The 13,756-nt window shown below is 36.9% G+C and overlaps 1 protein-coding gene across 11 annotated transcripts in view; it reads left to right on the top strand.

The window, feature by feature from the left end:
- The window catches only part of SMARCA1 (SWI/SNF related, matrix associated, actin dependent regulator of chromatin, subfamily a, member 1), a 262,520-nt gene continuing 248,764 nt past the window's right edge, over positions 1-13,756 (top strand). For 10 of the 11 annotated variants that reach the window (XR_008289858.1, XR_008289857.1, XM_053201671.1 and 7 more), the window contains exons 1-6: positions 2-324; positions 4,992-5,078; positions 7,339-7,505; positions 7,832-7,932; positions 8,039-8,139; positions 10,754-10,933. Coding sequence is in view for 9 of the 11 variants with exons in the window: in XM_053201671.1 (XP_053057646.1) it covers positions 154-324; positions 4,992-5,078; positions 7,339-7,505; positions 7,832-7,932; positions 8,039-8,139; positions 10,754-10,933 (807 nt within the window). In the remaining 2 variants the exon portion in view is untranslated. Of the gene's footprint in view, positions 325-4,991; positions 5,079-7,338; positions 7,506-7,831; positions 7,933-8,038; positions 8,140-10,753; positions 10,934-13,756 lie in introns of all 11 variants that reach the window. The other variant, XM_053201672.1, reaches the window with a different exon arrangement.

The following is a 13,756-nucleotide window of genomic DNA, read 5'->3' as shown; positions in this document are numbered from 1 at the left end:
GGCAGGGTTGAGGGTTATTTAAAGAAGGGGGGGCCGAGCGAAGGGGTTGGAAGCGGAGTGATTCCCCACCCCTGCTCCATCTAGCTCTTTCCAGTGCAGCCACTGCCGCCGCCCAGGAGCTCTCGTCCCCTTCCTCGTTCCCGCTCCAAAGCAATGGAGCCGGACACCGCTGCAGTGGCAGCCACCGTGGCAGCTGCTGATGCGACCGCCACAATCGTGGTCATAGAGGACGAGCAGCCGGGGCCATCCACCTCTAAGGAGGAGGGAGCGGCCGCCGCGGCCACAGAAGCCACCGTGGCCACGGAGAAGGGCGAGAAGAAGGAGGTAAATAGGAAGGGGGTGTGTGTGTAGTCAACAAATCCTGAGCCGGGCCCCTCCGAGGGGCCCAAGCCCTGACCTTTCAGCGCCGACAGGTACCGGCGGAGCTCAGCGGGGATGGGGGCCGCGGGCGCGCTGGGAGTGGGGGGCGGCGGAACAGTCTAGCATTCGCTCCCCTCCCCCTTTCCTCCATGCCGCCTGGAGGGCGGGGGCGGGGCTGGGCGCGGGCGCGGCGCGGGGCGGAGGGTGCCCGTTATCCCGGGGCTTGGGGGGCTTGGACGCCCCTCGACAGCCCCCGGCCCCATCCACATTCCCGGAACTGGGGTAACAGGGTGGGGGATGGGGTTGTGCAGGAAAAAGCCTCCGCCTCTCCCTCTCCCCCCCCCTTCCCGTCGGCCTCTGCCTGGGAAATCTGGGCCCTTCAATCCCACACCCGCGCGAAAGGGGTTCTGCTGGGGCTTACAATTTTTTAATTTGAATTTCAAGGTGCTGGTGGTTGGGAGGCGGAGGACGATAGGAGAGAGTTTTATTTTTTTTGAATGGCCATGTCGGCCTTTTAGGTGGCAGCAAAAAAATCATCCCTTGTTCGTTTGGTCCCCGCCTGCTGAAGCGGGGGTGTCACCCCGAGAAAATGAGCTCTCTGCGTGCTACCCGCTTACCCGCAATCCAGACCCCAAACTGAGGAACCGTGGACGCTGGCTTAGGAAAATTTCCAACGTGTGCACCCTCACCCTCTCCTGCCCCGCCCCCGACGGTATAGTGTTTCACTCCAGGGCCACCCAAATGGTCCCCCAATCCGGCCCCAAGCCTTCCAGGCTTCCGCCTCCCTCTCCTAGTGGGCGCTGCTGGCTCCTGGACACATGCAGGGTTTTTCTTTTTCTTTTTCTTTTTTTCTTTTTCTTTTTCTTTAACCCAGCGTCGCTAGGATGAGCTCCTGCTAACATACATAAAGGGACCACTCAGACACCTATTAAAGCCAAATCCAGAAAATATGTATTATCTCTATAAGGCATATTTCATATGGACCAAGACATGCAAATGAAACTATGAAACACGTTCAGAATAAAAAATAAGATGGGGTATAAGGATTGTTGATGTATAATTAAATTGTAGAATGGATCGTTTATGGGTAGATTTTTTTTTTCCGTTTACGAGTAGACATCTCGCAATTAAAACAACGGTAGGTAATTAAAATTATGCTTTAGAGATTTCAAGTGGCTTTGTCTGAATTATTATATGGTACGATGCGACCAAATGAAAAGCTTTTGAAGGCAATTAACACCTTTTGCCGTGAATTAGTAATTTTAAATCCAGCATTTGTTTAAAGTGATATATTTTACTGTTACAAGGTTGACTAAACAGAAAGACAATTGTAGTGGTAAGTGAAAACCGTACAAAACATACACATTTTAACATCTATGTGGTACTTGAATCAGTAACATGGTATTGTAAAGATGGTTCAGATACGAAGTATCAATATAAAATCAAATGCTGGGGAATTCACCAATGAGTCTAGGTGCCTTTTATTCCCTAGACTGTGCAAATGTAAGGGATAAACACTTTTGTATGGCAGTAAAGATTGTTGAATTTCCAGATTGTGTAAGTTTTTTGAGTTGTGAAAAAATTGGGAATCAATAAAAAAAACCTGTGTAACAAACACTGAATTGATACATATATTAATGAATTCTATAGCCTCATCAGAAGTTGTCCTAATACTATCTCATTTGTCTGCTCAGCATCAGGAAGTGAAGTGTTGCATGGCAGGAACTTTCTGAATACCTTAAATTGATTATTTTAGTCACCACATCTTTCATTTTTAATTTTTTTCCGAAAAATCTAAAGTACCAAATATCTACTTAAGTTCTTTCATGTGTATCATTTCATTCCTTTAAATAAAGTAATTTGGCACTCCCCCCACTCCATCTAAATAGATTGCTCACTACCTTGACTGCCTAAGCGATGGACTGAAAATGTAGATTAAACTTTCCTTCATGTTCATCAGTTACTGTACTCTGAAAGTGTACAGTATTTGAGATGTAGGAGGCTGTTCCCCCTCAATTAAATAACCACTTCCCGGGCATTTCCACTATTGTGTTGATTTTGTAAAAAATTTTTAACTAGGCTCCATGCCCAACGCAGGGCTTGAATTTACAACCCTAAGATTAAGAGTTGCATGCTCTACAGACTGAGTTAGCCAGTGCCCCCAGTATTGTGTTGATTTCCTAAATGACTTTTCACTCGCCTCCTTCAATTGTCAGGTGTTAGCTATCATTTTTTAAAAACTTCATCTACTTTCATCAGAAAGAACATATGATAAAATGACATAGATGTAACAAAACCATACAATCATTTAAAACAACTGTAAAAATACAAAATATAAAAATACAAGTGATGCAGCAGGGAGAGGGAAATAATTATGCCTGAATAGTAAGGAAAAGGGATGTTACTGCAGTGGAACTCCTCTTTTAGTCCTGGGCTTCTGCCATCCCTTCTTGCTGTTGACATTGTGCTTTCTTTCTTCTAAGTGATCTTTCCTGTGTCATTTGCTGTTGCTTTTATTCTCTGTAGTATGGCAAGTCAGATGATCAAACTTGCTAGAATTGTATATCAAGTAAAAGAAAATAGGCTCTGAGTAAGAGCATTTTTGTGATGCATAAAGTAGATGAGATTTGGTTGATTGACTTGTGACATTTAGCTACAGAAACGTATTTTTGTTTACGTTCTGGTTCTTGAGCTTAACTTGGTTTAAGTGACAGTGGATAACCTAACACTGGAAATTGGAGTTGGTATTTCTGGTAATGAAAACATCAAGAAAAAGGTCATGGTCTCTAAGGGCATCTTGATGACCTTGTCCACATTCTCATGGCATCTAAACTACCAGATGATGAAATCCATAGGAAATTCATTAAAATATCCTTTTATGTTTTCTTGTACAAGAAGTATATTTTTGAAAACATATGCAAAGGAGAAGGTTTAGAAGGTAGGTATTTTAAAATTTGTTGTGGAAGATAGTACCAATTAAGTAATTACCCACAGCTTTTAATAGCACTGCTTAAGATTAGGAATTTTAATTAGCATATAATTAAATTTTATGGTATTCTACCACAAGGTAGGCAAGAGTATTGAGTAAAGTTTTTTTTTCTAATTAAAGCCTTAATTTTTCTATAAGCGAAGTCTTTGTCCCATACTATTAGATATATACTTGTGTATATGATGTGAAGTAATTTTCACTGTTTTGAAACTTGAAAACTAGACTTCATATAGCTTTTCAAGGAATGATAAAGGTGTGAATTTTGTTACCCAGTATTCCATTACTTGTTGCTTTGAAAATAAAATCAGATTTATAGTACATGGGACAGTTTGAAAGAGTGGGATTGAGGGGATTTTAGCAGTTTTCTATTCTTGTCCATCCAGGAATACATTCAAAACATCTCACATGGACAATATATATGTATGTGATGCTTAAATCAAGATGGCTATTATTTGGGTTAAGAATAACTGAACAATATCTGATCAGTGCTTCAAAGTAGAACACTGACCAGGGTCAAATTCCATAATCCTAGTTTGAATTGTCTTAAACTAGGAATTTCAGTAAATGTTAGAAGGCATATTCATTAACTATTGGAGTTATGTTTTTTTTATGTTTAACATCACATTCTGTTTTTGATTTATGATCTAAGTTTTCAGGAACTGATTGACAAAAGCCATGATAAAATGGACGTAATTTCTGTAGTTTTCACAAACTGATTTGTGACTTGGGCAAAATCTGTGTTAAAACTGAAATACTCTCAGCTCTGATACTAAATGGTAGATTTGTGTTTTTATTATTTTTCTATTTATTATAGGGAAGGAGGTATATTCTATATACCTAATTATATTTGCAAGTACAAGCTTATCTTTACAAAGGATAGTGTGCATGAAATAACCCCCAGATAATTTCAATATTTTGAAGAAGCTGATTTATGTTAGTTTTCACTAAATCACAACTTTTTAAATATCAAATGTTAATAGTTGATAGCCTTGAGAAACTGCTACAAAATATTTATGTAACAGGGTTTAAAATAGTTTTCTTTCCAGTTGGGAAAAATTAACATAAATCAAAAGTTTAAAACTGTATTGTGTTATTATTTAAATAGAAATTAACATGTATTACATTAAAAAGTTTAAATGTTCTTATTAGAATATGAAAACAATGAAAAAGTGTCTTTTCAGGAACAGAAACCATAGTCTCCTTCTGAAATTTTGGCTCGTTTCTATTACATAAAGATGTGTTTCTGAGAATTAATATTTACTTTCCTTGAATTCCTTGGTTTGTGGATGATAATATTACCATATTCTAGATTTTAAATCTGTTCAGTGGTTCTGTACTTTCTTATGCTTGAAATTAAAAAATAGATGAAATGGCTCAATGTTTCACCTTTTGGTGTTTATTTTAATTAATGTTCTTTCTCTAGCTTTTATAATACAGATCTTTTATTGGACCCCAGGTGCACAGAACTGGATTAATCATAAGCCCTGCTTCATGACATGCTCTCATCATTGGTCTATGTGTGGCCCATGTTGATTTATTTATTTAGTATTTAATTACTTTTTACTTTCTTCAAATGACCATGCCGACCATTTTTAAGATCTTGCTTTGCAATTTGATGGCTTATTTTTTCTTGAAATTCTAGAAAAATATTTCTTCATTTCAACTCAAACTTGCTGCTAAAGCTTCTAAATCTGAAAAGGAAATGGACCCAGAATATGAAGAGAAAATGGTAAATATATTCCTGGGTTGATCATGAATAATGTAGTTGATTTTTTTGTCATTGAACTGTAGTTGGCACCCAATATTAACATTAGTTTCACTGTACTTGATTTTTATTGAGGAGATGTGAAAGATTAAAATGATACATGTTCATATATAATGAATACAGGATCATAGATTTTAGAATTGGAAAGTAATTTAATAATAAATCCATCATAATTTTGTTGAATAAATGAATCTCGTTTTCAGATGAGAAAATAAGGAGCAGAAAAACTATATGAAATAGTTGGGAACAGAAACCACATGTCTTCACTGTTGTTCAGCACTCTTTATCTCATAATAAGATGCTTTATGCTAGAAATATTGTATCCACTAAGTGACAATATCAGTATGGCTGAAAGAAATCAGGTCACAGAGCTGGACTGATATTTTTTTTCTCCCTCTGTTCTTGCTTTGGATATTTGAATGAATGTTACATATTATGAGACATGTAATACAGTAACACTTTCTCTGGAGAAGAGGACATTTTCCCAGTACATGAAACTGTTACGTATTTAAACAGTATAATCTTAATTATGCCACCTACTGCTTTGCTGTGTATTTCAAATTATTTAGTTTTTATTTACTAAAATCCATATCTTAGCTTTCAGTTTAACTAATCTTTTATGCCCTGGGATCTTTCAAAACCAGTGAACTTGGTTAATTCAAAAGAGAAATTTAACAAGTAGTTGGAACTGAATTTTTTTGTTGAGGGGTTGCTTTTGCAGTAATATTATAAAAATAAGTAGAAATGAAGTATTTTTTTGGTTTTTCATAGTGATTTTGCCATACTCCATGCCTTAATGTTTAAGGTCACATCTAACATAGACAGTTAATGTTTTAACAACTCTAAAAACAACATTCCAGTGAGGATAACATAAAATGGAAAAGTTTTGGCCTCCTTCCAGCTTCTGGTCTGAATGTTTGTCTAATTCTTGAGTTTATGTTAATGAACTCTTGTAAGTTTCTGGTATTATTAATTATGTATCCTTCATTAGCAATCAAATATTCCCTACCCTGTGGTCAGAAAGTGACTGGGAAATAAAAAATCATTTTCATTTTTTCTTCATCTAGAATAATGTGTACATTTTTTGATCTTCTAAGATTTTTTAGTGAAGTTTTATTTCATTAATATGGTACAAGTTACATGACCTTTTACAATTTATTGAGAAATTATAACACATATCAATTAAATTTTTTTAATGTTTATTTTTGAGACACACACACACAACACACACACATACACACACACACAGAGTGTGAGCAGGGAGGGGCAGAGAGAGAGGGAGACCCAGAATCCGAAGCAGGGTCCAGGCTCTGAGCTTTCAGCACAGAGCCCGATGCGGGGCTCAAACTCACAGACAGGGAGATCATGACCTGAGCCGAAGTCGGACACTTAACCAACTAAGCCACCCAGGTGCCCCACATATAAATTTTTAATAGTTAATATATGTTAACTATTTTACTTATATGTGTATGTGTATTTTCCCCCAAATCTTATAAATTCTTAAGAGATCAGTTTATGGTATATGTATATCAAAGCCAATAATTTATATTTCTGCATTTAGGATATATTACATATTATGATGCTTTATTTTGTTAACTAGGAAAAGAAAATTATTATGGTTTGGAAAGAGGATTTGCTTTCTGACCCTGACTCTTTAAGCAGGGTACTTCTTTTTTTTTAATGTTTGCTTACTTTTGAGAGAGAGAGACAGCATGTGTGTGCACACTTGTGCGTTGGGGAGGGGCAGAGAGAGACAGAGACAGAATCCGAAGCAGGCTCCAGGCTCTGAGCTATCAGCACAGAGCCCAATGCGGGGCTTGAACTCACAGAGCCATGAGATCATGACCTGAGAAGTTGGATGCACAACCACTTAACAGACCGATCCACTCAGGTGCCCCAGCAGGATACTTCTTATTGGGGCATTTACTTCTGTTAGATCACTTGGCTTCTATTCAGAGTATCTGAAAATGCCATTTTTCAAATTTAGGTGCTTATTAGCTGTGGGAACTTGAGCAAGTTAGTTACCCTCTCGGTACTTTAGTTTTATCATCTGTGAAATGGACATAATATTAGTGTCTACCTCATAGGTTTATTAAGAGAATTAAATGAGTTAGTATGTTTAAAGTGCTTAGAACATAGTACAAAGTAAGGGCAATGTAAGTGTTTGTTAAATAACTTCGAGCAAATAAAAAAGAAAATCATTACTTTTTCTTTTGTGCATTAGAAAGCAGACCGAGCAAAGAGATTTGAATTTTTATTAAAGCAAACAGAACTTTTTGCACATTTCATTCAACCGTCAGCACAGAAATCTCCAACATCTCCTCTGAACATGAAATTGGGACGTCCTCGAATAAAGAAAGATGACAAGCAGAGCTTAATTTCTGCTGGAGAGTATGTTGGCATCTCTCTCTACTTTCTTCCCTCTTTCCCTCTCTTCCTCCTGTCCCCCCTTCTCCCTCCTTATACTCTCATTCCCTCTTCACTTATTCAGTATAATTCTATGTTCAAAAAATAAGGTTATTGTCAGTGTAAATAAGTTTTGGAGGCAACATGTTTTTCTCACTAGAAATCAGTAAAAATGTAGGCCGGTTCTACCAACTTCTAAGCAAGACCTTAAGTAACTCATTTTCTTTTCATGAAGATACTAGCGATGTATACTGACTTCATTGACACCTTAACATTTGTGTTGAACATAAAGGTATTTCTTTTCATTTCAGCTACCGCCACAGGCGCACGGAACAAGAAGAAGATGAAGAGCTACTCTCAGAGAGTCGGAAAACATCTAATGTGTGTGTTAGATTTGAGGTGTCACCTTCATGTAAGTACTTCATCATGTTTGTGTTTTTTTTTTCCCAATTTGATTTTAGAAAAAATTTACTTGATTATATTAATAAAAGTATGAGGCATCTTGATTTCTTTTTTAGATGTGAAAGGAGGACCCTTGAGGGATTATCAGATTCGAGGGCTGAACTGGTTGATCTCTTTGTATGAAAATGGAGTCAATGGTATCTTGGCAGATGAAATGGTAAGGAGATGATAGCTAAAAACAGGATCTCAGTTATCAATTTTTTTTTGTAAATTTGAAGTGCCTGGGCTATATTGCACCCCTGAGGTCTGGAGGCTAATTGCTTTATTTAGTTATAATGTAAAAGGCATTTGTAAAGTCTAGGATTGTTTACACTTTCACAGGCTACATAATTCTTAGTGTGATTTCCTCAAATGGTTTTAAAAAACCTCCTTGTACTTTTGTTTTTGTTTATACTTTGGCTTCCAGGAAGCTCAGAGCCAAAATGAATGCCAAAATGGAGCACCTGTGTAATGTAATGGTTGGCCCGTTGTGTCTTTTGTGTCTTTTCCTATTCAATACCTTCTAATCTTTCCCTGGCCCTTCTTTATATCTATTTTACCATTAATTTACGTTCCATGTTTTCACTGTAGGCCACCTGAAACATGTTTTCTTTGTAGGCTACCTGAAATCCTTTTGGTAATGAGGTGGGGTATATAAACCAAACACTAAATGAGTGAATGAATAGACCAGACAATAAATGATGAAAGCATGAATGAATAAATGTAAATGCCTCAATGTGTGAGCAGTGAGAAAGTGAATATATGGAAAAAAAAGTAAAGAGCAATGTTGAGTTCTGACCTAGCAGAATACCAGGTAGGGCCTGGGAAGTAAGCTAAGGAGTGATGGACATATAAATAAAATGACCAAAGAGAAAAAGTAAGTCCATTGGAGATGCTAATTCAGCAGATTGGGGGAGTATATGAAGACTTAGATTGGTATTTTAAGACAAAATAAATTAAATGTGATTTAAGAGAGGACTGGGGGGAGTTCTAGATCTATATGACCCAGTGATATTCCTATTTATGAAACTCTGGAGCCATTATTGCAATCACTCTACTCCAGAAGAGCCACATGACTGTTTATGCTCTATAACATGTAGTGTAGTAATGATCCCATAGATGCTAAGCAACTGTTAGGTGTGTGGCAGGAGGTCCTTTAAAATCAAGGGTCTGTAGCTCCTTATATTTAGTATTCTGGGTTGGAGACTACAATTAGCTCAGGAGGGGAGGAGCTTGGTTAATTGGATAGCAGAAAGACCAGGATTATTTTCCCCAAGCTCTTCTTGACTGCAGCCTTTAAACATGAAGGATCTGAAGATCCTTCATATTGAATTTATGCTGACACCAGGTACTTTTTATTAAAAAAGGGAAAGATACTTTAAGGAGTATAGAAAATTTGGAAAAAAAACAAGAAAAAAATTGAAAGTAAATTATAATTATGCTACCCAGAAATAACCACAGTTGACATTTTGGCATCTTTTATTTTAGCATTTTAATTCTCAATGTATTTATTTTATATAGTTGAGATCATATTGTACATATAATTTGGTATTCTGATTTCTTCACATTCATACATATTTTCTGCATAATTCAAATACTTGTAAAAATAATTGTTAATTACTGTATAATAATCCTGGAGAGTTACCATAATTCTGTTAATATCCTCCCTTATTGCTGGTCATTTGGACTGATGTATATAGTATATATTGGTTGATACACGTGTATATGGTACATAATAATGCTGTTGTGAGAACCCTTGTAATTTACTTTTTCTGTACCTTTCAAATTATTTCCATAGGATTCCTAAAAATGGAATTGCTTGATTAAGGAATTTTAAGTATTTTAAGGTTTTGATGCATCTCATTAAGTGAAATATTAGGATAAACCCTATAAAAATAGTTTTGAGCCTAGGTTTATAAAAGAAAATATATACCTTGCATAGAGATAAAGCCAGAAACTGTTTTAAAAGGCCACACAGCATAGGACATCATTCCCTTCCTCATGGGTTAGGTGGTGGGTTCATGGTGTTCAGTATGTTTTTTATTTTTACTTATTTATTTTTAAATGTTTATTTATTTATTTTGAGAGAGCGAGAGAGAGTGCATACACATGGGAGAGAGAAAGGGAGAGAGAGAATCCTAAGCAGGCTCCATGCTCTGCACAGAGCTGGATGCCGGTCTTGATCCCCTTATCATGAGATCACTACCTAAGCTGATATCAAGAGCTGGATGCTCAGCTAACTGAACCACCCAGGCTCCCCTGTTTAATATGTTGTTTTTTAAAAAGTCTCCTGGACTAGGTGATCTCTAAGGCCTTTTCTGGCTGCAGAGTTCTTTCATGTTTTGTTCTTTTATGGTTCCATAGGTCTTCAAAGGTGTGAGATGCAAGTACAGAGCTACAAGCCCCTTGAGATGCATAGTCTGAATATTTCATGCCTGGGCTGTAATAATGTTGGGGACAATGGGAAAGAAAGACTGGTATCGAAGCAGGCTGGTATTTGAGTGTGAAACACATATACACAAAATTCCCTAATTTTGCCACTAGAAAAAATTATGAAGTATGCTACTTGCTCCTTTAAGAGGAGCAACAAAGCAACTTTCTGCCTGCAAGTTCCTGGTTTCTTTTTGTGCACACAGTAAGTACGAATTGGTATGGTTATTCACTTAAAAAAAAACAAAGGTCTTTAAAATTTTTCCCCATGTGAGATAGTTGGCAAATGTCTTTGTTATTACTAACAAAATGTTTCATTAAATAAACATTTATGGATTTTTTTCTTTGTAACGATAATGCAGGGTCTTGGTAAGACTTTACAAACGATTGCTTTGCTTGGTTACCTGAAACATTACCGAAACATTCCAGGACCTCACATGGTTTTAGTTCCAAAGTCTACTCTATACAACTGGATGAATGAATTTAAACGATGGGTCCCATCTCTCCGTGTTATTTGTTTCGTTGGAGACAAGGATGCAAGAGTAAGTGAGAAACTGATTTAAAGAGGCAATCAAGAATAACATCATTTCTGGGGTTAAGTTTTATACAAATACCATAAAAGACATTTAAGTTGACTACTACTAGTAAATAACACATTGTGCTTACTCTATGTTAGGCTCTGTTGTAAATGCCTTTAATATATTAATTAATCCAACACTCCTGTGAAGTAGATGTGTTACCTATTAATAACACGCAATCACTTTTATTATGCTTATCTGCATTTACTTTTTTTCTAAATTTTTTTTAAGTTTATTTTTATTTTTGAGACAGAGAGAGACAGAGCATGAACGGGGGAGGGTCAGAGAGAGAGGGAGACACAGAATCGGAAGCAGGCTCCAGGCTCTGAGCCATCAGCCCAGAGCCCGACGCGGGGCTCGAACTCACGGACTGCGAGATCGTGACCTGAGCCGAAGTCGGACGCTCAACCGACTGAGCCACCCAGGCGCCCCTGCATTTACTTTTAACTGGCACATTAACGTCAGCTTTTTTGAGTTGCATTTGAAATCACTTTTTATTAAAAGAAATCATCATTGACAGTATATCTTATCAGTGACTCATCAGTTGTATTATTTTGACACCAAAAATATATACGTTTGTATGACTTAATTTTTTATGTTTAAATTTTTAATTTTTTAACTTTGATTTGGTATACATGCACACACTTGTGCACAGATGCACACATGAATGGGGCCTTTTCTATTCATACAGAGAGCCTGTGTTTTGTATTTCTGCAAAGGCACAGCTTTCAGTTTTGCTCTTTGAATAGAAAAATACATACCTGCATACATGCTGGGCTCTTGCTTAAATTAGCCATTTGTCAATTTAGTAGGCTACAATGATTTTAGGACTGTAGAATTAATCTAAAAGAAATAAATTATGCAAAAATATAAAAATGAATAATCAGCTTAGAAAGCATATTATTAAACTTTGCCTTTATTTCGCCTCCAGAGGACATAGTTTAGAGAAAAGATTTATTCTATTTTTCGTATTTAGATAGGTTATCAAAAGATATCCTCAAAAGAATGGTAGCATAATGAATTATGTAATTTTATTCTTACCATTTTGCTTGCAGAAAAATTACTTAAATTTATTTAAATTCAGCTTATAAATAATTTAAGTATTGAAATACTGAGCTCATAAATTTAGAATTACAGGCTTGATTCTTCCTTATGCTTAATATTTCCCAGTGGCAAATTAGTCACTTAGAACCCTTTTCTGATCACTGCTGTTACTTAATGTAATATCATTCCTTAAAAAACTTTGTATTTCTGAAGTATTGATTTTTGTTTGAAAGTATTTCTCTAAGATCATAAAGAAAAAGAAATATGTGCACTTGTGTTTTCATATGTCTCAATAAAACTGTGTCAGTGGTTTTCCCCTATATTATATGGAATCCAAGGATTTCATGAAATATTTCAGGGAGTTTTTTTTTTTTCTCTCTGGGAGTTTTAAAGGAAGAATGCTTGTATTTAATTTGTGACTGTCCTATCTCTACCCCATGAGTGGCTGAGATTTTACTAGTGGCTTCAAAATTTTTTTAATCTTGGAAACCAGTCTTCAAAGTCAGTGCTTTTCATATTGCCAGTCATTAATATTGCAAATTCGTGTTGGTGTGGACAACAATAAAAAAAATGAGAATAGAATAGAAAATAGAGTGTTTCGCACATGGTAGGGATATGTATTGCTCATTTTTTAAGGATTGCAACCTGGGTGCCTGGGTAGCTCACTCGGTTACTCATCTGATTCTTGATTTTGGCTCAGGTCATGCATGATCTCCCAGTTTGTGAGTTCGAGCCCTGCATCAGGCTCTGCACTGACGCCGAGGGGCCTACTTGGGATTCTCTCTCTCCCCCCTCTCTATCCCTACCCCACTTGCTCTCTCTCTCAAAATAAATAAATAAACTTAAAAACATTTTTAAAAAAGGATTGCAACCTAAAATATTATTTTATTGTGGGCCATGGGCAAAGAGTTTGTGGAATGGTAATTATTAATTACATAAATAATGTACTATATTCAGCACTTACAGATTGGTGTTAGAGTGTATAGAGAAAATCCAGATAATTATTAAAAAAATTTTTTTAACATCTATTTTTGAGTCAGAGAGAGACAGAGCACAAGTTGGGGAAGGGCAGAGAGAGAGGGAGACACAGAATCCGGAGCAGGCTCCAAGCTCTGAGCTGTCAGCACAGAGCCTGATGCAGGGCTCGAACCCACGAACCGTGAGATCATGACCTGAGTCGAAGTCAGATGCTCAACTGACTGAGCCACCTAGGCACCACCCAGATAATTATTTATAGACAAATTTGAATCTTGGTACCACATGGGATAGATACAATGTGTTTTTATAATTTCCTGGCCTTCTGTAAACATTTTATGAGGTCAGTGTTTTACTAATAAAAAATTTGATGTAGGTTACCACAGGTATTTGATTGAGTTGGGAAATTCTTAGTAATACTCCTGACCCAGTTTGACACTAATGTAGTCCTGCAGTATATAGAGGTGTGAATCCCAAAAATGGTTTTTTAGTTGTTTTCTATTTTTTAAGTAGGCTTCACGCCCAATGTGGGGCTTGAACTCATGAGCCTGAGATCAAGAGTTGCATATTCTACCAACAGAGCCAGCCAGGCGCCCCACCAAACATGGTTTTTCCTTCCTTTTCCACTCCAGAGACATCAAAGATCTTGGACCTGGAAACAGGAAATCTGGTTTTAGTTCTGGCTTTGCTATTGACCGTGTGTGACATTGAGTGACAATTGAAGGGCCTTCATTTTGTCACCTATAAAAGAGCTTTTGGATTATGTGA

This window comes from Acinonyx jubatus, chromosome X, assembly GCF_027475565.1.
Source record: "Acinonyx jubatus isolate Ajub_Pintada_27869175 chromosome X, VMU_Ajub_asm_v1.0, whole genome shotgun sequence".
Taxonomy (NCBI): Eukaryota; Metazoa; Chordata; class Mammalia; order Carnivora; family Felidae; genus Acinonyx; species Acinonyx jubatus.
This window is presented reverse-complemented; position numbering and strand designations above follow the sequence as displayed.